The 26,960-nt window shown below is 39.4% G+C and overlaps 1 protein-coding gene across 1 annotated transcript in view; it reads left to right on the top strand.

Moving 5' to 3' along the window:
* Positions 1 to 15,832, top strand: part of brinp2 (bone morphogenetic protein/retinoic acid inducible neural-specific 2) — a 204,892-nt gene extending 189,060 nt beyond the window's left edge. Inside the window, exons 7-9 of the mRNA XM_072364312.1 lie at positions 1,759 to 1,981; positions 12,619 to 12,925; positions 13,387 to 15,832. Of these exons, the coding sequence (XP_072220413.1) occupies positions 1,759 to 1,981; positions 12,619 to 12,925; positions 13,387 to 14,208 (1,352 nt within the window). The 3' untranslated portion in view covers positions 14,209 to 15,832. The remainder of the gene's footprint in view (positions 1 to 1,758; positions 1,982 to 12,618; positions 12,926 to 13,386) is intronic.
* The last annotated feature ends 11,128 nt before the right edge of the window (positions 15,833 to 26,960 follow it).

Raw genomic sequence — 26,960 nt, 5'->3', positions numbered from 1 at the left:
TCACTGCAAGCTGATAACATCCCAAAATGGGGGTAAAACTAATTCTAGCGAGGGGAAAGAAATCCGAAGCCCCATTTTAATGGTAGTATTAGAATTAAACTTATGCTCTTATGTATACATATTCATCGCCCTGTGAATAATCCAACTATCACCAGTGTCAGAATAGCTTTCTTCATGTTTCAAGCCAGAGGACATGTTGCATATGAAAAGTAAGTCACCTCGGTGAAGAAGTTGAACCAGTCATCAAGTAGTGACAGCAGTAACTTGAGCAAATCAAAGGGGAAACAGGTCATAAAGTAGTGCGAGAAACAGAAACATTTAACAAATAAAGACTTGTACCTGGTTGGGGAAACTTCTTTTGAATATATTTTATCTCTTTGTTGTAACTAGCATGTTGGTGACTCCACACTGAGACGATCAAATTTTACGTGACGACTAAATTCAGCCTTCATTACGCTTACTTGGTGAAACGGGCTGCAAAAGACCTGAGCTCATTCTTAGTCAGGTCACTTTAGTAAGGTTGCCAGCTTGGAAAGACAATGTAAAAGAAAATCAATGAAACCTTGTCCTGCGGTAACTATTTGTTGTCACTGTGGGATTCTTGACCAATATTGGGGTCTTATAGCCAACCCCACAGTTAACCCTATAACCACAGTGGATAAACAGCCTAATTGATAATCAGTCCATGCTTGTCATGTATTGCATTACAGCAGCTTTTTACCAAACTAACATGTATACAAGCAGTCTAGCTTTTATGTGGGATGGTTGTTTGTTGTATTTTCTTTGTTGTACCATTGTTAATTAGATTATTGGACATTAGTATGCTGTGACTGCACTTGCAGCCATTCTGTCATAATACACTGATTGGTATGTCTTGACTCTTCACAAAAGTTTTGTTACATCAGTAAGTAAATACAGTCAGTGGTAAAATAACTAGCCCTTTCAACATCTGCATTATCATGTTTCAACTTTGCTCTTCACAAAATTAATGCTTCTCTTCTTATTATGACAATTATTTTGTGCCAATTTCAGCATGCAGCTGAGGTTGTGCAAATTCTGACATCCAAGGAAACCTCTGAATTTGGCTTACTGGCTCACAGCTAAAGAGTGTTAACGTAAGAAAGCTGGTGTCATGTGACAGTTAAACAGCTGAATTCATAAATGCGTTCACATTTAACTTTGTTCTGTGCTTTTGATTGTTATTAACACTGCTATGACAGCTGCAGAATCTGCAGTAAACTACATGTATTGGTCTTTTTTTCTTTTCTTTTTCTCTTCCAATCTATTCAAAGGATGCGACCATAGAAAGGGAAGTCTTTTGCCATTTTACCACACAGTTTTATTGGTCTATTCAGCTTGTGATTAAGGCTGCTCTCTTAATTTGTTGGGGTTTTTGAAAGAAAGAATTACAAACAAAAATGCCCATCTCATTATGACACCAGATGGTCATTCATCAGTGTTTCTAAATGACAGTGATGCCACAGTGAGTATGATGGGATTCTAATGGTGAGGTAGATGAGTATAACTGCAGATTAAAGCGCAGGTGTTTTCTTTGTAATGGCAATTCATTAGATCATAACAGCTTTTGTTATATTCTTACGACACAAACTCCTCCAGCTCCTCATTCATTATCTAGTCATACCGCTGGGGATAAAACAGAAGTGGTGAATAGGTTTGACGTGCTCAAAGAGATAAATGACCTGGGATCATCTAATTTTGTTCTATTCTTTCTTTCTGTCTCTGTTTAACTCCCTGCAGATGAATTCAAAGCCTTGCTGAAGCGTTTGCCCACTGACCAGTTTTTGAATGTGTCCACGATTGCCAAATTCTGGTCCGCTGACCTGTCCCTCCAGAAGCGGTACAGCCAGCTGGAGGCCAGCACTGGACTGCTTTTGGGAAAAGCCCAGAAGATCGTCAGGAAACTATTCACTCTGAGCAAACGATGTCCCAAACAGCCGCACATCAGTCTGCCCCGTGAAAGGTAACCCACTGGGATAAAAAGCAGAGGTTGTTACTAATGGGAGGCTAGGTGGGGGATTTGTTTGGAATCATTACAAGTGTACACATTAGGCTATAACATTGCATGGTTATGGTTAGAAATCAAAACTACCTGATTTAGGTAAGAAAACAATCAATATTAAGACCAAAATACATTATTTTTGCAACACGACCATATCAGTCATGGACCCCTATTTTACTCATCAGATGCGGTCACCCTCACAACCACTAGAGGTTGCATATTGCTGGAGCGTAATCATACTTCATAAGTTCCTACATGAACATACTTGACACAGCCGTATTTTTGGAAGGAGGACAGTCTTGGCACCCTAGAAAGACACAAAGCTGTCTGGAGACAGCTTAGCTTTGAACTCAGTGACAACTACAGTTTATACGGACAGGGATGTGGGAAATAACTATGGGCTGTTTGCAAGTCATTGCCGCCACCTCAATGGTCATTTTACTTAGATTTTTAGATAATATATTTTTACTTTAGTGAGTCTAGCAGGAACTGAACACTTTTACATTGTTGTAGTCTCATTTAAAGGGGAACTCCGGTATTTTTAAACCTAGACCTTATTTATGGCATGAAATATGTTTATCTACTCACCGAGAACAGTTTGGTGAAAGTCGGTGTCCTTCAGGAGCTATTTAGATAACTTGCGATTGGCGTATATCCATATAACGGAGTGAACAGGGCAGGGACGATGCCAACTCTAAATAAGGCCTTATCTGTCTTTATTTCACCAATACTTTAAGACGAATGAATGAACAAACATGTACTATAGCTCTCTTAGCTCTTAGGTACTGTTATGTGGCTACTTGCGGCTATAGGAGAGCTAACAGAGGGATTTCTACACAGGCACTCTACTGGGACATACGCCAATCGCCGCTAGTTCGAGAATTGATATATTAAATTCAATGCAATTTAATTCAATTATTACGCTTGACTATTCATCATTAACCATTAGTTAGGGACTTTCAAGAACTTTGGTGCAAGGAATGGAGGACCCAGATGCAGATTTCATAAGGTAACAAAGGTTTATTCCAAAAACGGTACAAGGCAAAACACAAGACGCGGCTGAGCCGGATAACACTTAAGTGTTAGCAAAAACAAAACAAGTAACCTGGAAACTATATACTGTGGGGAGATGATTCGTGATGAGGTGCAGCTGTGGAACAGAAAACAGGTGACTTGAGTGAACTAAGTGACGGGGAAAAAACCTGACAACATGACAAAGAACCAGAAAACATAACAAATGATCTGAAAACAAGAATGTCAAAACATAAACTGCGACAGAGCCCCGTGAAGGCGAGAAGAGACGTGAGTCAGCCCGGGCTTCCAATGGCGAAGGGAGTGGTGAGTCCGCCCGGGTTCTCACAGGTGAAGGCGAGGACAGGCATGAGCTCGCCCGGGCTTCCACTGGCGACGGCGAGGACAAAGATGAGCCCACCCGGCCCACCACCGGGGAAGCCCACAACACCCCCCCCCCTCAAGGGACGACTCCCAGACGTTCCAAATTCAGGGTGGGAGGGAGGGGCTCTGAACGCCGGAGCAGGCTTGGTTTAGGGAGGAAGAACAGGCTTGGTCGTGGCTGGAACCACAGGCTTGGTCGTGGCTGGAACCACAGGCTTGGTCGTGGCTGGAACCACAGGCTTGGTCGTGGCTGGAACCACAGGCTTGGTCGTGACTGGAACCACAGGCTTGGTCGTGGCTGGAACCACAGGCTTGGTCGTGACTGGAACCACAGGTTTGGTCATGACTGGAACAGTCTGGGTCGTGGCTGGAACAGGCTTGGTCTTAGCGGAGTCATCGGTGGGCTGGTGCAGGACCTCAGCAGCGGGCTGGAGCATATCAGCGGCAGCCAGCTTGGGCATGGTAGTGGGCTGAAGCATATCGGCATCAGCGGGAGAAGACACTGGGGAGGCAAAAAGAGAGGTGAAAGTCTTGCCACGGCTGAGTCCGCTGTCCACTGTAGCCTCGTAGTGGATCTTTTTCGCCACCTCCCATACTTCCTGGAGTGCAGGGATCGCTGGAACATGTCCAGGACAGCACCAGTGGTCCTCCACTGGTCTCTCGTCGGCGGATATAAAAAAACTAAGAACTATGGCAAAACAAAACAAGACTATGAGTTATAATGAACAACATGATGAATAATGAGGAAAAACCAGACTTAACAATTATGGCGTGAGCGTGGATGGTAAAGTGAGGATTTTTGCAATCAGCGATGATAACCTGGAAACTATATACTGTGGGGAGGTGATTTGTGAGGAGGTGCAGCTGTGGACAGAAAACAGGTGACTTGAGTGAACTAAGTGATGGGGAAAAAACCTGAAAACATGACAAAGAACCAGAAAACATAACAAATGACCTGAAAACAAGAATGTCACAACATAACCCGTGACAGGGACTGTCTCAAAAGCATTGGGTCAGAAGATCTTTTTTGTTATATTTCTCTTACATATGTATATTTGATTTAGCCATTTTCCATTCACACAGCCAATATACTTTTCATTGACAATCTCTACTTATAAAAGAAATAACAAAATATGACCAATGAATTAACAGATTATTGCTGATAATGAAGCAGAGCAACGTAACTGGAGAAGGAAGATAAATCCAGAGAGAAATGAGAGACTATTAAATTAGAAAAGGACACTTGTAGCGCACGGTTCTTGTTTCTTTTGAGCTGTATATCTCGGATTTCCATTACTGTTGATTCCTTGGTCTCGTACACCAGTGACCTGGGAAGCCGATGGAGCTTCACGGAGTGAGATGCTATCCTCTGTAAATCTTATACCACTCTGGCTTTTTACATCCGATATCAAGGTTCGTAAAATCTCAGAGTATATAATCCTCCTGCATAAAATCGGCATTGCATGTGGTTGCATTTATTTGTTAAAGATGCATCAGTGAAGTCTTATCTCTTCGGCTGCAAAAAATGCACCCAGGCAAGAAAACCAGCTCCACGAGGTCAAAAAAACGTGTCCTGAAAGGTTGGTGTTTGAGTAGCCTGCATTTTCAGAACGATATAGGAGAAATATAAGGAGAAAATATAAGGAAAAAAAAAAGACAGCTAATACTGTGTAGCACATTTGCAGAAAAAAGTGTTCTCGAAGCACTTCTCGAAACTGAAAGTCTCTGAAAGTCTGCATTTGTGCAGGAATATAAGGAATTTAAGCACACATTTCTACACATCTACCTTTCTTCTTAAAATAAAAATTTTCTTTAACTGTCTCTAATAAAGGCCCATGTTAGAAGGAGACCTTTATTTACAATTTGCATTGTTCGATTATGATTTATTGACTTTCTTTGTTTCTGAAATAAATCATAAGTAAGTCAAGTTTATTTGTTCAACACCTTTTTAAATTAAATTAAATAATCACAAAGTCAATAATAATAAGAGAAATAAAATCATTAAAACAGATGATAGAAAGACAGTTAAGACATAAAAAAAAGAAACGTACCATAAACCTCAAAGTAAAACCTTGTCTAAGCAAAAAAAGAAAAATAATGTATTCAGTCACCTTTTAGGAACCTTTAGGAATCAACAATACAATGTAAAAAGAAGGGCAGTGCATTTAATAGTGAAAGATGCAACTGCTTGAAGGATCTAAATGAGGTGTCGGGAACCAATAACAATCTCCGGTTAGATGACATGAGAGTCTGATTTCAAGAGCCTTGCTGCAGCGTTTTCAAATATCTGAGGACAGTAGTGGGATTTTTTTTTGTTTGTTTAGACAATAAAAAGCATGCATAATCATCTTTATTGTCACTTTCTGGAGAAAGGAGGACAAGTATGCTTTCCTGTGACGAAATGCCAGTAAATCCAGGAAATCTCGGAACTGATACGAGCTAGAAAGTCGTCAAATGACGTATTTGACACAACACGGTTTTCACTGTATCTTTGACGTCAACAAGAGGTACACACCAACAAGATAGTTAAGTAAGTTGAAAATAAGTTGTTAAGTAGAGTATAAATGTTACTAATGGCGTCAATTATATGGAAGTGTCCCCTATCACATTTTTCCCCAGATGGCATTCTCCAATTGGCTGTCTAAAGAGAAGCAATCACTGACTGAAACTGAAACTCCAAAACTCATCAGTTGATCTAGGAAAATAAGATCGATCCGCATTTAGTCTGAACTCACCTTCACAGATGGTTCCGCTGTCCCTCAAATTAATAAATTGACACACCTCTCTTGTCCATTGTGTTTGATTTTGTAACGAAATCTTCTTTTTCATGCGATCCATTGTTTCATTATGGGATACGCCTCCTCGTGTATTCTCAGTAGCACTTATACCAGTACGCCAGGTGTGTCTGCGTCAGGGCCCTACATGTATGTATGTATGAGTACGAGTATGTATTTTCTTCCTTCACTGCAACAGCCAGAAGGACTGTCGGGTGAGGCATCTCTTTCATGCTACCTAGAACAAAGTAGGATGGCGTTTGATTCACTTACTCTGTCTTACTATAAGACAAAGGGAATCTCATATTGGAAAATCTAATATTGCCATGGCATCACATGTGACTGGCATAATTTAGTTCAAATTTAGTTCTACAATCCTTTTGGTGCTGATTGATTTGCCAAACCAATAAATTATTTGACGTTTTCTCTTCTACCACAAGAATCATATATTCTTGATATGAACAACTTGAGAATTCAGCAGAAAATCTAACTTTTTTGATTGGCAATCTGCGCAGCAATATTTCATGCTGAGGAGGATGGAGTCTGTTATTAAAAAGCCTTGAAAATACATAAAACAATTGAATCTTCATAATGAAAGGTGATAAAAAAGATATGCCAAAGTGGGTTCATGCTTGCAAAAAAGCAAATATCACATGAAGCAAAACCTATGCATGAAGTACTAATGCACTTTGCATAAGTTTAGATTTATATTAATCTCACATTTAAGCTGCATTAAACAGCAACAAACTCACGTTTTTTGTATAGACTATGCTGAAAAGGTCACCTAGTTTGGTGTCTTACTCATGATAGCTTTGACCTTTTCTTGATCCAGTGTATCCTCTCCACTTGTGGTCATGAATTATACTCCTAAATACTGCAAATAACAATAATTCAAGGATAAAGAATTTCACGTTTAATGATAAATTTACAAAAAGGACTTGCAAATATACCTTTTAAGTTAACCTGAAGATAGATGTTATATAGAGATAGATACTTCATGTCAGTTACAACCAGGAGTTGATAACTGAACTATGAAATGGCCACATAAATACACAATACTGGCTTCTTTTCAGTCTGACTCGGGGTGGATTTAAAGCTAAATGCATTACAGAAGCACTTTTACTCTTGTCTTTTATCATTCAGAGCTCCCAAAACTGAATATTTTTTTATTACATTTCAGGAATTGTCAGTTGTCAGTGGAGGTCATGTTTTTATAAAATCCAACAAAGAAAGAACCTCCTGAATACTGTCTCCATCTGTCTTGTTTGTTTCAGTGAATCCAAGGCTAAAAATGTTAAAAACAGTAACTAAAGAGCACCTGTAAAGAAAAGCCTGTATGGTCCTCATTTTATATATATAAACATACATGTGTGTATGTACATATTATATATAATTAAGTAAGTATATATTAAATACTTGCCTGATATACAGTATATCTTCTAAAAAACATGAGTAGAATCCCCTATTGAAAAGTGACAAAACAGATTAGTCAAAATGTGGGCAAAACAGGCAAATATCCCATGAAGGAAATTCAATGCAGGAAGAACTACTAGCTATATTCCTTCCCTCTGATTAGTTTGCTTGCCACAAACTAATCAGAGGGAAGGCATATAGCTCAGATAATCATAATGGCTCTGCATTTTATTCTTTGACATAGCCTTTTATGTGAAAAGTTGCATTTTTTTAATAGGAATGGGAGTTTAATGGCGCCAGAGATATTTTTTAAACAGTGTGTTTACTCAAATAGGGGAAAAAAAAATTCTAAAGCTCTTTTTCTTGACCTTGGTGACATCATATTAGAGATAATATTAGAGATTATTCTCAAGGATCGTAATTAAGAGAGGAAAGAAAAAAATGTTAAAGTAAAAATGGTGTTGTCACGATCTGCTTACACTCACCCTCCTGTTCACGCGTTTTTCCACAGCTATCACATTTGGCAGACTAAAGTTGGAAAAAACTAGTGTGGTATGGATGTGAAAATTGAGGAAGCTGAATACAATCACTTGTATGACTCGGAGTTACATAAGTTGTATTTTATGTCTATTTCTGTAGTCCTGTTTTTCTTCTAATGGCACTGCATACTGCCCTGGCATTGCCATTTCTTTGAATTCCTCAAGATAAAGCTGAATTGAGACTTTTCATTGTTTAGCTTTTATGATGATATGATAGAAAAGAGTACCAAGATACAGCACTGAATGTGTAAACATTTGTAAACTGTGTGAAGTTATATGTTGCTAATATGATGTGTTAAATCATATCTAAAGAGAAATCAGTACTAAGTAAGGCAGACTGTAGCCTCCTCCTGTAAAAATTGCAGCTCCCATATGTCCTCTTAGCTACTTTAACTGTGGTGTTTTCTGGGTTACATGCATCTCCTGCATGAGAGCAAATTTCCATCATCACGTAGAAATATGAAATACATTTCATTTTGGACACTGTTGTGAAGGTTGTTGTGAAGGAAGGCTGTCAATTTTATTAAGAGGAGTGCGTTAGAAACTCGCCTCTTTGCGTCTCTTTGCGCCGCTACAGGAGAGGAGCACAATGTGCTCCTTTTCCAATCTGAGGTCAGATGGCTTTCCCGTGGATCAGTGTTGGCACGCATCTTTGAATTATACACAGCCATCCACGAGTTTCTAGCGGATCAAAACCACACGGAGCTGGCTGCGCATTTCAATGACAATGCCTGGGTCACTAAACTGGCATATCTGGCGGACATTTTTTCAGAGCTGAACCGACTTAACAGTTCTATGCAGGATCGCAAAACACATGTCATTCAGCTCTATGACAGGATGGAAGGCTTCCTGAAAAAAAAAAAGATCGAGAGAACGCGTCAGGGGAGACAATGTCTCCATGTTTCCATCAGTGGAGGAGTTAGTGGATTCCACGCAGTTGTCGCCTGACGTGAAATGCGCAATTGTTGATCACTTGGGGGCACTCGGAAGTCAATTTGAAACGTACTTTTCTGAGGCTGAGTCCTGGAGAAAGGACAGGACATGGGTATGGTTTCCATTCAAAGACAATGCATCTGACACTTCAAATCTGATAGCTTCTGAGGAAGATCAGCTGATCGACCTATCCACAGACAGTACACACAAGAATGTGTATGAGATGAAGCCTCTCACCCAGTTCTGAATCTATTGCCAGAAATACTTCTCCCAACTGACAGCAAAAGCAATGGTGAGCCTCCTGCCTTTTGCAACAACTTATCTTTGTGAAAATGGATTCTCCTCCCTCACCTACTTGAAGAGCAAATACCGTTCTAGACTTGATGCTCTGCCTTACAACCTCCATCTGCCCCAGAATAGACAAGCTGTGTACTACCCACCGGGGCCAGTCATCTCACTGAGGTAGGCATACCTGGTGTCATGAAGCCAAATGTTTCATTGTTGAAAAATGACAATAGAAAATATATGCCATGTCAACAATAATGATTATAACCAATAATAATTATGGATGAACTTTGTTTTGTCAATCATAAGCATGTGTTTATGATTGGCAAAAAAAGTTCATAATAAATAACTCAGTATATAAATATGTGAATAGGGTGAAATAAAAAGTGAATAAAGTAAATATAAAAATTATTATAGGCCAGGTTTAAAATGTGACACATTTAAAAAAAATAATTACACGTGAGAGTCCCTGTTCTGTTTGTTTCTCGTCCAAGGGGTCCTCGGGCTGTAAAAGGTTGAAGACACCTGTAGCTATTCAGTTAGTGAAAAACCTTTGGTGATAAATCAAAATTCTGTTTCTACAAAACCTCTGGTTAAGAGTGAATTCATTTTCTGTTTATCCAGGGTGTAACAGCGGTCTGCTGTGATGCAGTTTAAAAAGAAATTCATAAAATGTAACAACTGTTTGGAGGATAATGGCTTGGACAAATACTTCGCTTCAATAGGGGAAAGTTTTTCACAGAAATACACTTTGAAGACACACTCAGGCTAGGGACGTGCAACCGTTTAGATTGACTAATCGATTAGTCGGAGCGGTGCACATAGTCGACTACCATTTTTTTAAGAGCCGACTGATTTTTGTTTGGGTCAGGGGGAAGGCTTATGTTTCACAACGCAGATATGCGGAACTAATGTTTACGGCGCTGTTTCTGCCGGAGTTTGCACCTAGAGTGGGAGCAACAGACCGGCGCAGATGTCGGCAATGAAGCAATTAGCATGGCAGTATTCCACTGACCTGGACAATAAAGTCAAAAGCACATTATGCAAGACTCACTTACTAAACCGTCCCAAAAAAGGAGCAAAAAGACCAGACAGAAAGACAACAAAAAATGACTGAAATGGTTTTATTGTAGCTAAATGCTTGTGTGACAGCAACCATCAGGAACAAGTAACTGCTTTGGTGATAAATGTTTGTTTAATGATGATGTTGCAACTAATCAGCTTCAACTGGCTTGATTCATCAACTTAAATCACTGAAAATGCCCATCCCTAACTCAGACACATGCTATAAAACAAAGGTCAGGCACCGTGGCACAAATTTCGTCTGAAACAGCTATGATGAGCAGTTGTATGAGGAATTCTCAAAAACTGCAGTTGCCATAGTAGTGTAAGTGACCTATCACTAACCTTTAGCTGTGGCGGCACAGCACTGTATAGCTCAGCTATGTGCAGCATTTGGCCATTATTCTGTACCATTAATGAATCAAGCTGTGAGATCAAAACATGTCATTCTTTCTGCCACAAAAAGGTTTGTGAGAGAGTGTGTTTATTTGCAGCAGACTCACTTTAAATGGTCAGTGAAACGTGACAAAAAACCAGCAAACATTTTTCTTTTGGTTCTCGTCAGTGATTTTGTTCCCGGCTCATTTCTACGTTTATTTAAACAGTTCAATGAGGAATTTGGATTCTGTGTACCGAAAGGTGTCGTGGTTGAGAAAGTACGAGGGCAGACAAAGGTATACACTTTTGAGAACTCAAGAAGTCATACTGAAACCAATCAGTTTGGCGAAGGTGTAGTGACAAAGCCCACACCTGTAAGTGGTGTAAAAGGGCACTCATTAATGTCTCTGTTGCCAGGCTCTGACATCACACATAACTGTTCCAGACTACATGCCTTCTGTCATACTTGGAGTTGTCATGGTTTACATTAACTTGTGGTTCTCCAATGTGAAGAGTGAACTGCATATTTTTTGTGGGAGGTCAGTCTCAGAAGTTACTGACAGATGTTGTAGCATCCCTTGAACTTTAACTGAAAGATATTTTTTTAAGTGGTACGTATGCTTGTTATTCTATAGTGTACCAGTTCCAAAGGGCAACACTCCCTGAAGGGTTCCTTGTCAGCTGAGCAAAACTCATTAAATGTGTTTGTTTGCTCCTCCATCACTTCACAAAAGTAAAATATAAAGTAAGATTCAGAACACATGTGTACAGGAAGCAGAGGGAATTATAGACTCTAAAATGGCATTCATTCAACATGTCTGTATGAATCTCACACTGTCAAAGTGGGATCATTATGCTTCTGTCTTTGGAAGCATAACAAAGAGGACTGCTTGAGATGGTAAAAAGGATACAGGGTGGGGCTTTACAGTTTTGCAAAAGATGCCTCTTCAATTCTATGGTAAATATTTAATGAGTAATGCTCATAAGGCACTCAAGGACACATTTGAGACTAGGACACATTCAAAAAGACAGTTCAAACTGTGGTAAAATGTTGAGATGTTCCTCTTGGTATATCATGAAGAATTAAATTAAATGCTGCATCATAATTCTCCAGTGCTACATGATCAAGTGCACACTCTTAAAAAAAGACAATTACTAGGACAGAGGAACGTTTAACGGTGATATAATTTGTTCAGTTATGCTAAGGAGATGAAAGGGAAACACTCAAACTTAATCTTAAAGATGATGATGACAGAGATATATTTGTTGGAAAAAATATCTTTAAGACTGCTTAGACCAATACTAACATGCATGCTAAGTGATTCGATTACAAGTGGACAGCACTGAGTACAGGTGCCTTCAGATACACACTCCACACACTCCACAGTCCATGGTATGAAGAAAACACAGTTTCTTACAAACTTACTTTTCAGTCTTTAGTCCACTCAGACATCAAAACAGCACAAATGGATGAACTGATCAGACTGCCTTGTTATCCTAAAATATATTTACCAGTCATTGATGGCATAAAAAAAGGACCCTGAAGTGTAAACATGCAGATTCTTATAGTAATAAGTTTGAGAGCACAGAAAAGTCATGTAATAAACGACTGAACACCCACAAGCAAGCTGTCAGCATGTAGGGCTAAAAGCGTCAGTATGTTTGTGTTTTTATCAGCAAAAGATGCCGGGACTGACCACACACACATCAGTGATACTTACTGTGGGCAGGGGTGAAAAAGTGCAAAAACGATGTACTGTTAAAACTGCTGTGCTGTACGTGCATCTTCAGTTGGGTGTTTTCTCCTCTCCCTCTGCAGGCCTGTTGGCTTTTGGCTAAGCAGGGCTCAGTCTTTGCTCTACTGCAACGAACACGGAGTACTGGGCTTCTTCTCTGAGGAGGTGAAGAGCTGCAGCTGCCCTACAGAGCAGCCCTCCTGCCAGGGAGTCATCCCCTGCATTGTAGGCACCTCTTCTATGTCCTGCTCCTTCTGTGCCAGTGACAACGCCACCCGTTGTGGAGCCTGTCATCATGGCAACCTCCTCCATCTTGGTTCCTGCCGCCCGAGCATTGCCGCATCCTTGGACCATTATCTGACTCTTGACCTGGACATGCCAGATGCTGAGGTTCTCAGATATGTACTCAACTGGTTCTCAAATATCTGTGGTCCACATAAGACACACATAATCTCTGATTACATCAGATCACATAACATATCTTTGCTAGTCTCTTTCCGTCTGGACACAAACACTGGATGTGTACATGACTCTTGAAAGAATCATTTATCAAACAAAGCCTTGCAGTGTTAGGGAAAAAAAGGAAACTAAAATGTTCATGAATTTAATTAATTAATTTTACTGTCTGCAGGGTGAGAAGATACACTTCATACCAAGGGAGGTGTTTGAAAATAGATATTCACGCTAAATTCCATCCTGATATTGATTATTATTATCCAATAATTAATATAAACTTATAAAGATAAAACCACTAAAATTCCATGATAGAAATGTTTGAGAACCAGTATGTTTGATTGATATGTTATCATTCGTACTGATTGTGGTTTCACAGTTTGATTATCTCTTCTCAGGTGAAATACTTGCTTCAGCGACTGGACAGCCGAATAGAGGTCCATGCCATCTACATCAGCAACGACGTCCGCTTGGGAAGTTGGTTCAATCCTGCCTGGAGGAAGAGGATGTTACTGACACTCAAGAGTAACAAAAATAAATCCAATCTCATCCACATGCTGATGGGCATTTCTTTCCAGATATGCTCAACCAAGAATTCAACACTGGAACCCGTGCCTGCAATTTACGTGAATCCTTTTGGGGGTAGTCACTCAGAGAGCTGGTTCATGCCGGTGAACCAGCCTGACTTCCCTGATTGGGAGAGAACTAGAATGGACACCATTGCCACTGCACAGTGTTACAACTGGACTCTGGCTCTGGGCAACAAGTGGAAATCCTTCTTTGAAACAGTGCACATCTACCTACGGAGCCGAATAGTCACAGACGATCCAACGGTGAATGAAACTCTCTTCTATGAGCCATTGGACTTGGATGACCAGACTTCAAACCTGGGCTATATGAAGATCAACACACTTAAAGTATTTGGATATAGCATGCACTTTGACCCTGAAGGCATCAAGGATCTGATTCTCCAACTGGACTACCCCTACACACAGGGTACACAGGATGCTGCTTTTCTGATGTTACTGGAGATGAGAGACAGGATTAACCGGCTGTCTCCACCAGCACCACAGCCACTTGACCTGTTTTCCTGTCTGCTACGACACCGCCTCAAGCTGTCAGCTGGAGAGGTGGCACGGATCAAGGACTCTCTGCAGATCTTCAACTCCAAGCTTCCTAATGCTTTTCCTGAACCCGAGCTGGCTCAGCTGTGCAGCTAGCTAGCTTAACAAACTAGCCAGGTTCAGGAGTCACAATACACATAGTGGCAGAGTTGCTGCGTCAGGTACAACCCCATTTAGTTGGCCTCGTGGACTGAAATAATGTGGATTAACAGATCAACCAATTTTGAAAGCAGAGTGCCGAAGCTCCCACAAATTTACGTTTCGCAAAAACAGCATTATATCATAGACTGTTGGGAGAACAAATGATACTTGGACTCTTTCAGATGCTGTACTGTACTTGCCCGGATGTGTTGTTTTGCTATTACTGCCCTGCTTTTGGCAAACTATGACTGGACAAGGCTGTCTTACACTGACAATTTTTTTGTGATTTGAAACTACAGAGACAGTGTCGTTGAGACTGCCTATCTTTGCAAGACCTCTGCCTTGCAATGATGAAGGAGATTTTGATATGCTAAGAGGAACTCTTAAGTAGTCTTTAAAATTAGTCTAAAGAAGAGGATACCCCCTTTTCTAACCCTATTTTCTTTGGATACAGAACAGTTGGGTTCGGGTTAGGGGTGGAAATATATATGTGGTGAATGAGTTATGTTAAGCTTAACATTTTAAAAATTTGATAATTCTAAATCATGTTACTGTCTTTGAGTATTTCTTTTTAATTATCACCTTCCATTTTATCTGGAATCTGAAAACTTGTAAGTATCTATTCTTAACATCTGCAGATGAGAAACCTCTTAGTGATGTTCTTTTCATGGTGATGTGTCTATGCCAAAAGAAGGTAAACTCATTGGAAAACCAAGTGGCAAAATTTTGCATACAGTATGTCAAATTTCTTTTACTTTTGACCTGAAAATGATAAAGAAAACGTCTGACGTGGTAACGAGGTCTGCGGACGTAGCGCTGTAAATAACGCTCCATCTAACCCCAGGTTGTGGACAAGTGCACATCGCTTTCTAGATAACTAAGTGCAAAGGCCAAAAAAAATGTTTATAGCAGAACAAACTCATGCCTTATATGGAAAGTCAATGTTAAGATAAGAAGCACATTTCGTTTCTGTGTTTGGTTTCTCAGCGAAGGTTGTATTGCTTTTTATATTTCAATATTTCTACCAAGACAGAACAGCGGACACATTCCCAGAGTATGTAGTAATGTAGCTTCTCCATGCAAATTCAAGTCACACTTTTGGCACTTACTTGTTTTGATTTGGTGTTGTGAAAGTTCTTGAGTCGCCATTTACAGTGCTCACCTGTACTTGCACAATGTAATTGTTCTGCAAAATCTCCAGCGATACAAAATTTCAGTAATTGATAGATCTAGTTTGATTTTGTCATGACTTTAAAGCGCTTTTCAATAGTTTGGTTTAGTCTCAGGTCAGTTAAATGTTTTGTTTGCTTCGTTTGGTTTGCTTTTTATTTATTAATAATTTTTTTGTCATTATATGGGTAAACGTTTAGCTGCTTTTTACCAAGGCATTTACAAGGTTGCGAGGTTTATCCAGGGCAGTGATGGTTCTCTTGAAAGCTGCAGATGTACCTTGATGATACTTGATTGATGATTTTACATTTGCTTAACTAACTTCTCACTGGAAGTCAGTAAATCTTGTATGTCATTTTCAGCTGTTCTGTGCTCAGCTTGCTTAAGTAAAAACAAAGTGGTTTATCAATTTGAGAGACTTTTTTTTCTTTATTCAAAAAATAAATGTTTGCAACTCAGGCCCTTACTTCCACACTATACTGGCTGCGTTCGGATAAGAAGGAGCGCTAAGATAGGGGTGTTTCGCAGACGCTTGAGCGTGTGTGATCACAGCTAACAGGTGTATCTAAGTAGTAATCAGGCCCATTAACTGGTACACACATGGGAAAAAGCAGCCAACAAGCAAACGGAACAAGAGGTTACCCTCGTTTACAGAAGAGGAGATGACCGTATTAGTGGACGAGGTCTGGCAGCACCGTGATGTGTTATTTGGGGGAACAAAGAGCAAAAAATAAAGCGCATTAAAGAACCGAATTCGGCAGCCCATAGCGCAAAAGATGTCCCCCTCTAGTCCCTGTGGCCTGCGAGACTGAGGTGCTGTAAGAAAGGAGTGGCAGGAGTTCTAAAGCCAAACCAAAAAAAAAAAAATGCAAAGTTGAGGCGAGAGAGCGTGGGCACGGGTGGTGGCGCACCTGGTGCTACAACCCTCACTCACGACGAGGAAAAAGTACTTTCCATAATTGGAAAGACGGCCTCTGAGGGCATTAGTGGGGGCATTGATCTGCTGGGGGACGACGGGCTCTCAGAAAACACAAAGGGCGAAGAGGAGGACGAGCCCTCTGGGAGGGAGTGTGGATTGGGATCAGTGTGCCATCAACGACACCAATCACCTGGGGGATCCCAGCCATGACATGAAATCCACGGTGGATCTGGCGGACCTCGTCCCGTGTGGTGGGCATTCTGATGTGTGTCCGAGCATGGCGCAGGAGGATTGGTGTCACGGCTGCCACACCCCGTGAAACCGATGCCTTGCTGAGGCCGGTGCCGTCCCCCACCACCTCCAGGAAGCTCCCCACTGCTTAAAAAGGCATCGCGGCCAGGAGCTGCACCTCTTGGCTGAGGGCAAAATTGCAGCCGGTTGCCCTCTGAATGTGTGGTGACACTAGCGTGACGAGGCGTTGGATCTCCACACGGGGAAGCCGGTACTTGAACTGGACAGCCCGGTCCGACAGCACGTTAAGTGGGGAGAAGTGCTGACGTACATAGGCATTTATGTAAACTTCGCACGGCGACGCTGTTGGTTAGCAGCGAGAATAGGCTGTATTGCAGCCATGGTGTCTCACATGCGTGGAGTGGAGTCTTTATATAGACTAGCAGGTGGAGCCTCTCTTGATGAGGTTCCAGTCGAGTTCAATTACACCTGTCAGTTTCCTTGATATCTGTGAAGTACCACAGGGTTGTTGATGTTTTTAGAGCTACTGTAAACTCATATGCAAATGCCGAATGTGTGGGAAAACATAATGAGTGATAGTAATGATGATTCATTTTATTTATAGATATAGGAACACATGGGCAATTCTTTATTTTTATATTGTTATTTTTCTTCTTATTCTATTTTTCTTGCGTTAGTTTTCTGCTGCTATGAACGCACATTCATCATTCATCATGAGTGTCAGATATAACTTTACATGACGCGGCTGCAGTGAGCGTTTGGTCGCTAAGAAGGCTGTTAACAGTGGGTCAGGGCGATCTTACGTTACCTTCTTTGTGAAAGATCTTCTTAAGCTAAGAACGACTCACGTCCTTCTTTCACAGTGCTCCTAAGAAGCTCTTAGAGCTAAGAAGCTCGTAGAGCTAAGAAGCTCGTAGAGCTTCTTAGCGAATCTGGGAAACTAGGCCAATGTCTTTGTGTGTCAGTCAGCTCTTTAGACTATTTTTTTCATTTTAGGATATACTGTGAGATATTCTTACTGACATAGACAATCAATCAACACACTTTTTATTTAGTACTCAGTGTTACAACTTCACTCATCTGATAAAGAAGTATTTTTCTTAAAATCTATAAAACTATGTAACTGAGATGTGATATTAAGCTGTGCCACATTCAGAAGTTTGTTGAGGACACGGCCATCGTGGGCTGTATGAGGGATGCCATGGAGGAGGGGTACAGGAGTCCGACGAGGGACTTTGTATGTGATGCCAAACCACCTGCAGCTCAACACATCAAAAAATAAAGAGATGCTCATGAACTTTGGGAGGTACAGTATAGACCGTGTCTCAAATAATTCCTGATGGAGTGGGTGGAAATTGAGGTGGTGGGCATTTACAAGAACCTCAGATTAGTGTTAGATGACAAGCTTGACTCGTCAAACAACACTGACCACCTCACTGAAAAGGGCCAAAGCAGACTGTACTTCGTGAGGAGGCTGTGATCTTTTAACACCTGCAGGGAACTCCTGTTGATGTTTTATCGGTTGGTGACAGCCAGGGTATTGTTTTATGCTGCGGTGTGCTGGGGACAGGGTAACACATCAAAGGGGGACTCATCCATGCTGGACAAGCTGATCAGGCATGGCAGCTCTGTGGTTGGCATGAAGCTGGTCTCTCTGGTCACGGTGACAGAAAAGAGCATGCTAAACATACTGCTGGTCATTTTTAATAATACCAGCCACTCTCTGTGTGCTGTCATCAACAACCAGCGAAGCTTGTTCAGCGAACTCGCTGCTCCCATGAATGAACACAAACAGACTCCCTTGTCCTCCTCACTGTCAAACTGTTTTCCTGCTGCTGTTATTTTTTATTTTATTGAAGTCTTTATCATTGAGTGATGTTTCACCTTGGGTCTTTTCCTTAACTTACATGTTTTTTAAGTGATGGTGCTGTATTACACTGGAACAATAACATGATGAAATAAAGAATAATATTAAAATTCCTATAAAAAACATTAAGACAAAAGTAAAGAGCCACTCAGATATTTGTGTTTAAATGTAGTGAGTAAAATGTCATCAGATTTATACCCACTTTAGACATCTGAAAATCCCACTTACATCCAGCAGTGAAATATTTGTACGTAAATCATTTTTACACGGGTTCCAGTCTTGATAATTAGAGGAAAATGTCTCCTGATATTCTGCCGTCAGTTCATATTAATGTGTAACCAATCCAATGCTTGGTAGTTTATGCTACAAGATGACAGGAAGAAGAAACACTGAGCCAACCACAGTAATGAAACTGTAGTGGTTGTGAACAGCAAAGGACTGTTTGACACTGGTGCTGTGCTGTCCAAGTACCAAGGAAGAGAACTGGGAGACTCGGGAGGGTTATCCATGGATGAGGGCTTGAGCAGCGGGACTGCAGTGCATTGGACTGGGACCCATCAGGTAGGCTCATTCTCCTACTACTGTCGGAGTAAACAACGTGGCTGCTTGAAAAAAATGCCAGAAAAACTATGAAATCCCAGTTGATGCCCATCTGCCATTGTGCTGAGCAACATCTGCTGCTGATCATGTAACATAAAGTTGCACGAACTTTACACTACATTCACTTGATGTTATGCTGCACATTAACATTTTATTCACATCATGTTATGTTGCAATGTGCAAGCCTTCAACGTGAAGATCTCATATTTTTTTATGACTAGACAACTGAGTATAAATTTAAGTTTTGAGCTCGATTGTATGGTTTGGGCAGAGTATCAACTCAAATTACCTATGACTGTAATACAAGCTTCTGTAATCATAGATATAACTTTTCCACCATTACTTTCTGCATTTTTCAGTACATTGCAGCAGAAATGGATATCCTTGTGCTAAGACTACATCATTGTTTCTTTCTAATTTTGATAGGAACGGTCTTAAAACAACTAAACAAGATAAATAGTCTGAATTCCAGAATTGTTTTCAGTTTTCTGTCTTAAAATATATTATTCTATTTGCTTCTTCAAATAGCAACAATTGCTTGAAAAATTGCACACACACATGTGCAAAAAAACCCAAAAACAAACAAAAACAGCAATGTGCAGGTTATATGCAACTAATGACTCTTAATAACTCTTTTCCTACAGCACAAAAAGTCATGGTAAAGTTGCATTGTTTTGTGTTCTTCTCACAACTGGTGAACCTAGTTAACCGTGATCAACACTGAAAGCTACTGAAACTCTTATAAAAAGCATTTATGTCATAGACAGCTCATTATACTGTTTTGAATAAGGTCAGCTTTATGAGATCATGGTCTGCAATAGAGATCTCTTAGAATATGAAGTTGCAGTGCGTAATCTTACCCAGGCAACAGAGTTTATATGCTGAAAAGATCATACATCATATTATCTAGTCAGTTTCAATAGAAGTGTGTATGTTCTGACAAAATATAATCTCGATGATGTCAATGCACTTAAAAGTTAAAATGAATAATCGTACTTCAAACGGTGAAAAATGGTGAGTTGATAACACGATACCTGTGATTTCCTGTGATGTTGTGGTAATGAATTGATACTACATATGATATTACAATAAATGTGTTAATGTTTGTACAACAAAAGTCTAAGTGTGTGATTATTACTGGATAACATGTTACTGAAACAGTCTTTCACAACTAAAAATGGTTGTGAAAGATTAAATGTTATCTCAAACGGTGTCTCAGTAATATAATTTAGTCTCATATGCATTTAAAGTAACTCATTTCATGATTTAGCAACTTAATAATAAATGAAAGACATATAATCTCAAAACAGGATTAAAAATTTTACACATTCTGCTCACTTTTTGCAGTGTAGTACCTTCACACATCTAGAGTTTTGGCCTGTCTATTATTCATGCGTTGGGCGAGTGTCAGTGATTCTCGGCAAAATGTACAATAAAACATTTCTTAGTCATCATGTTGACCTCATATCAACTGAGATTTTAGAAATGAAAACAAGGATACTTTACCCTAAACACTGAGATGTTATCAGAATGGCGTGAAGCGATAAGCAATAAAAAAAAAAGAACGTTGAGAACATAATGGGTTAACATAGACAAACTGAGGCCAACCTGTACCGTAGAGAGCATAGAAAATAAATTCCTCCATGTTATTAGAGTGTGCATACCAGAGACGAAAAATAGCAGTCTATACCTCTTTAATCAATTAAATTAAATGGCCATACTGTTTTAAACATGTTCACGTAGTGGACTAAGGATTTGTCAAAGCTGATACTACATATGATATTACAATAAATGTAATATTCATTCCTTAATTCCAAACAGTTCTGGATCAGAGCGGTAAGCTGCTGCACACAGTACCAATGCACAATCTTTACAATAAAAGCCCTGCTCAGAACAGGGGTGTTTCTATCAAGTTGAATTTAGATTTAGATATATTATTTATTTGATATGATGCAGGAAGAATCAAGTAACAAGAATTTGTTAGCCTGATCACTACTGCATAGTTTTTTATATATATATATACATAATATGCATTGTATTCACCTTCAAATCATATCAATAACTGATTTTTCTTAAAACTCAGCTGCAGTTATGATCATAACACTTGTATAACTTCAGGTAGGAAAAAGAAGACCACTAAGGAAAGGACACAGACAATCTGCTTGATATGTTTTTAGCTCAAATTTAAAAATGACATTTAAACTGAAAACAAAACAATTAAGCCTATTACTTACACATAGGTAAGTTTTAAATAGGCCCAATGTTAAGATTTTTAAAAGTCATTTAAACTTGTTTTTTTTCTTCCATTTCAGTCATGAAAGTTGGTGGCCCGTGTGACGTGGAAAGCCGTGCAGAGTTGGAGGCGATTGCTGGAAGTTTATAATCTTGTCTTGTTGTAAACTTGCACTTTTCTGTTTTAGGAAGCAAGTCTGGCGTGAGAGAAGGCAATACCACGATATTCTTAAATCTTGTGTCTTGCTGGGTGTAACCAGACTTGGATTTCGAGTACAGCTTGGATTTCTCTGAGATGGGTGTCCGGCACATGTCTGTTCTTTGGGTGATTTGCATTTTCACAGAGTCCTGTTTTCGACCTGCCGGGAACTCAGCGGGCATGTCTTCACGAGACTGACCTTCAGGCAGGCTCCTGGTTTCACCTCTCCTCAAAGCTTCTTCCAAATCCATGTTTTTCATTTTCTCGTTGAAATACAACTTTTTAACGTAAGCCACCTTGTCAGTGAGTTTCTTAACTTCCTCTTTGTTGTTTTCATTCATTTGATGGAATGCGTTTGACTCAACCGTTAATGACTGAATCTGTTCAATCTGTTTTCGGATGGTAAACTTGCAGGTTGACATTTCGCTGTGCCATTGCACTTTTTTCTCTAAAGATACCACATTCTCTTTGGTCTTCATCAGTGTCATCTCCAGTTCACTAATCATCTCATTTTTTTGCTCAAGTTGTTTTTCTAACTTAAACAATTTTATCATTTTACTGTGGACCTGTTTTTTCATTTGGTCCATTCTATCAAGATTGCGGATGTAGAATGTTTCCAGCGCAGTATTCTTTTCTTCTTTCTTCTGTGTCATGAGTATCGCATCCATCTCTTTGTCCACATTCCAACATTGTTTCTTCAGGTTTTTTATGGCCTCATCTTTTTCTGCAAGTTCCCCTCTGTGTTTTTTTGCTGCATTTCCGAGAATCTCGTTCTGCTTCTTTAAACTTTCTATTTCAAGCTCCAGAATATGATTTTTTTCCAGAATTTCGTTCACCTCCTGGTTCTTTGCTAGTTCGAAGTCTCTGTTGCTTCTTCTAAGTTGTTGATAGCTGTTCTTGTATTTTTGTAGCTGGCTTACCAGTAGACTGAGTGTGTCCCTTTGTTTAGTCACCTCATTCAGCTCGAATATGATTTTGCTGTCATTTTCCATCTGACATTGTTTAAGCCTTTCTTCCTTCAGCTCTCTCCTTGCGTTTAGCAGCTCCTTCCTTAAGCACTTGCTCTGGTCAAGAGCGCTTTTCGCTCTCTCAACAGTTTTGTAATTCTTTTGTTTCTCATGCATTAAATCATTTACTGTTTTTGAGAGGGACGCAACCATCTTCCTCAGCTCATTTTCAGACATATTGTCAAACGATTTTTCATTGATCTCCTGTATCTCCATTTTTTGTTTCTCAATAATTTCTGCCATTTCTAATGCCAAAAAATGTATCTCGCCTTAATAACAGTGTTTGTTTCCAAAGAGCTAACCTGAGCTTTTTATTCCAACAAGGAACATTCCCTTTTCAGATTCCAAGCTTCCAAGCATCACAGTCAGGGTCTGAATACAATTCTTTATGACATCATGTCCTCAGTTCCATGACAGGATGTGTTCTAATTTAGCCCCGCCCACAAATTGTGTGAGAGTGTAAGAGTTTTGTGCATCCTGAAAAATGGATTTTAGACCATAATTTTATTCCTCTCAATAATGATAATTGATCATTGAAATAGATAATTGTGTCCTTGTTTAAATTTTTGGAACCTTAAATTTAGAATTTTTGCTTTATTTTCTCTTTTTAGAAAAAAAAAGTCTATGTTGTATGTTACATTTAGCGTTTTATGTCTGGGGGTATCCATTTGTTTCTATTACACACAACATCATTATTGATTAATATATTAATTAATATAATTTATTAGATAGATGGATGAATAGCTTTTATTGTCATTGTAAAAGAGCATTACAACGGAACTGTCAGTAGCAACTCTGACAGATCGTACTAAAATATATATATATATATATATATGAGGGAATTAATTATAAATGTAAAAGGGCATATTCAAAAATATTAAATGTATCTACCATATATACAGATAACATAAGGTGCAGAAGGGACTGAAACATTTTGTGTCTGTGTCAGTATGTTTTTTTAGCTGTGACTATTTAGGATTCTTACGGCTGTAGAATAAAAACTGTCTTTCATTCTTTTCATACGAGCCTTGGCTGCTCTGTACCTCCAGCCAGGAGGGTGGTAGGGTGGTAGGGTGGTAGCTGTCTGATAAAATTGTCCTTGCTCTGCTGAGGTACTATGTGGAGGCAATGTCCTCCAGAGATGGTAACTGGCATGATCTTTTTTGCAGTCCTTACCATTCTTTGGAGACACCTCTTATCTTCAGCAGAACAACCTGATGCTCTGATATGCAGAAAGCAATTGTGAAATTATGCTAGGTGGAGTATTCTGCTGTATTTGATTATATTAACAGATACGTGATGAGCTACCTGGTTTCTCTCTTCTGTACCCCATCAGGGCTGCTGGTTGTCCGGGTCTGGGGGCCCTTCCTTTATGCTCCTGATCTCTGGAATCAGGGGTGGTGGTGGCCCCCTTCCCCTATTATTAACAACAATTCATGTAAAACCTTTCCTGTATATTTTGCATGCACGCACATACACATACATGCATGCACACCCACTCATTCACTCTCATGCTCACTCTACAGTTGCCATGTCACCTTGTGGCTTTAATCAGATTCAATGACCATGGTTAAGTTTTCATATGCTTGTTGCTGGTGATATTGTTACAGTTTGTTTCTTTCTTTTTGTATGTGTTTTTCCTTATTAATCCTGTTTATAGCCGTTGTATGTTTTTTCTTCTTCCACAAATACAGCAGCTGGTTGTCTGTTTTATGGTTCCATCTCCTTTCTCTTCCCCTCACTCTACCGTTTTCTGTCATTTCCCCTTTCAATTAAAAAATTTACAAGGTGTCGAGAACACTGGCTCTGTGGACTTTGGCTTTGCCGATGCCTGTGCCTCTGAGTACAGAAAAAAAAGATGAAGCCTTAGCACAGTTGACTGCCAATTTGAAAGGTCAGTTTCCTGCAGCACTAATTTGTTTTTATCCATCTCAGGTCTGACAACATTATAGCAATGTTAGTGGAGGACCATTTTAAACTCTGGGTTCATGACCCATCATTGCATCTCTATCAGAATGTAGGTTGGACTTCCCTGGCTCTAAGAAGGGAGCAACACTGTTTATTGTTTATTCATAAGGCACTACTAAAACTTCCACTCTACTTATCGAGCCTACTAAGCTTCAGATCTTTTAACTATTCCACTCGTGCATGTAACCCACTAGCTGTTAATATCCCAGCTGTTAAAACGGAGATAGGGACATTTGCTTTTTTTTATTTCGCTCATTTTAAATGAAATAATGTACTGTCTCAGCTGCAGTTGGATACACTGATTCCTTTTATTCATTTTAAATACATGCTGTTGATCTCATGATTTCTGAATGTACATGTACTTATTGAATTTCATTATGTGCTTCTGTTGAGTGTATATTATGATGGATATGTATTGTAATGTGTTTGATTTGTATTTGTGCTGCAATCAGGGCTCCATTTGAAATGAGAGCTTGCTCTCAATTGGCCCTCCCTGAATAATTAAAGGTGAAATGAAAAATGAAGCTTTGACTCCAGTGACCTTGACCTTGAATTGAAAACCCTTGATAAATGCCTTTGCTCTAATCAGTGGTGCCTGAGATAAGCTCTTTTCATACAGTGTGCCATTTGTCTAATGTGCTTTTTGTGTGTGTTGACAAGACAAAAAAAAGCCCTGTAGTATGAATCTTAAAAACTATTTTGTATTCTTGTGGCATATGGAAAAAGGCATTGTGCATACCTGCTAAAGAGGGTTAAAACATGGAAAAAACATCTTTCACTAGGAATGTATGCATTTAAAAGGCTTAAAATGTCTATGTGGCATTGGTGGGGGTAATCTAAAATGTGGATTATGAGAATGAAAATCAAAAACTGGCTGGGAAATGGGAGGTAGTTTGCAAGCTGTCAGTGTACAGGTTTGACAAGTGGAAGTGTGACAAGCAGCAGTATAATGGGAGACCCACAGTTCTGGAAAAAGGCAGTGAACCGCGTCAGACACCCCGAGGGGGGTCAAAAGGTGAAAGTGGCTGAAAAGATTTGAACCAAGGAGTATTTTTCCAGCCCAGTTCTCTGAGTAGTCAAGATATCAAACTAATATTTATTTCACATATCTCTTAACCATCACTCAGTTTTAGGTTTGCTTTGAAATTTTTACTTAAATTTTTACTCTACCCTCAATTTTAACTTTAAATCTGAAGGAAAAGTACAAAAATGAAATAATAATAAAAAAAAAACCTTAAACTAAAAAAATAATAATAATAAATTATGGAAAAAACCAGTTATATCAATAAAAATGTATCAAGATAATTTAGATAAAGACAGAAGACATTAAACATTGAAAAAATGTTGACTATAATTTGAGTCCTTTGGACTTAAGTTTGATTGAAGAAAATATTAAAACTACTTTGCAGACCATAAAACTTGGTTTAAAGGAAAAAAATAAAACATTTTTATTGGAAGCTTTTGATTTGATATACTGTAGATGTTGTAATATTCATTTGATGTGCCATGTTTGGGGAAATAAAACAACCAGTACACAAGTCCATGGCGCAACACAAGAGAGTCAATTCCTCAGGTCAACCCTCAGTGGTCCACCTACAGAACTTCTCAAAGATAATGGATGCCTTTTTGGTGGAGACAGATGCTTTAGGAGAGGAGTGAAAAAAAAAAGTAATCTATGTGAAATGGTATTCAGCAGTCATTAAACAAAAGAGGTTGACCGAGGTATCTTTGTATTGTCTCCACCATTCAGTTGCCAGGCAGTTACCAGCCAATTTCCAGCTCATGGGAGCCTTCCACTTCAAAGAGGGGCAAGTGGATACAGCCACAAATCTGACAGGTAATAGGCTAGGAGCTGAACACCCTTAGCTGGCTTTTCTAAGTGATCAAGTCTTAGACTTAAGATACAGACAGTAAAGTCTTGACTGCTTTGCTCCTTTGTAAGAAACAAGTGATTTGACTTCATATTAATCACTGACTTAAAACACATACAACAGACTGTAGTCTGTGCGTTCAAATCGCTGTCTCTAGACAAATTAGAAATGAGCTAAACGTAGAAGTGAATGGTCGCAGAAAGGCGGAATTGTTGTTTTAGTCAATGAGCTAACTTTTCCATCTGCTTGCTTCACTTCATTCACAGTATTCCACCGTGAAAATGACACATCGATGAAGGAGCCGAATCAGAGTTGGCTCCTTACAGTGTTTTGAATCTTTCATCACTCAAATTTTGATGACAAGTTTTCAAAAGGCTGCAGCTTAAAAGTGGTTAGAGATATAGGCATCGCTATCAGTCATCACTATGCGGCAATATCTTTGATTATACAGCTCCTAGCGAACACTGGATTTTGAACACATCGACATGTTTTGTTTGATCCTTTTCTTATTCATCTACAGCATTATGAACAAAGCTAGGTAGATATAGATTTTGGCATCAGTTTGAGTGGCCAAGAACTGGTGTTCATATCTGTTAGTATAACTTGTTAATTATCAGTGTCC

This window comes from Leuresthes tenuis, unplaced genomic scaffold (genome assembly GCF_036924035.1).
Source record: "Leuresthes tenuis unplaced genomic scaffold, fLeuTen1.0.hap1 SCAF_14, whole genome shotgun sequence".
Classification (NCBI taxonomy): Eukaryota; Metazoa; Chordata; class Actinopteri; order Atheriniformes; family Atherinopsidae; genus Leuresthes; species Leuresthes tenuis.
Note: the sequence above shows the minus strand (reverse complement) of the source record. Positions and strands in the feature narration are given on the sequence as shown.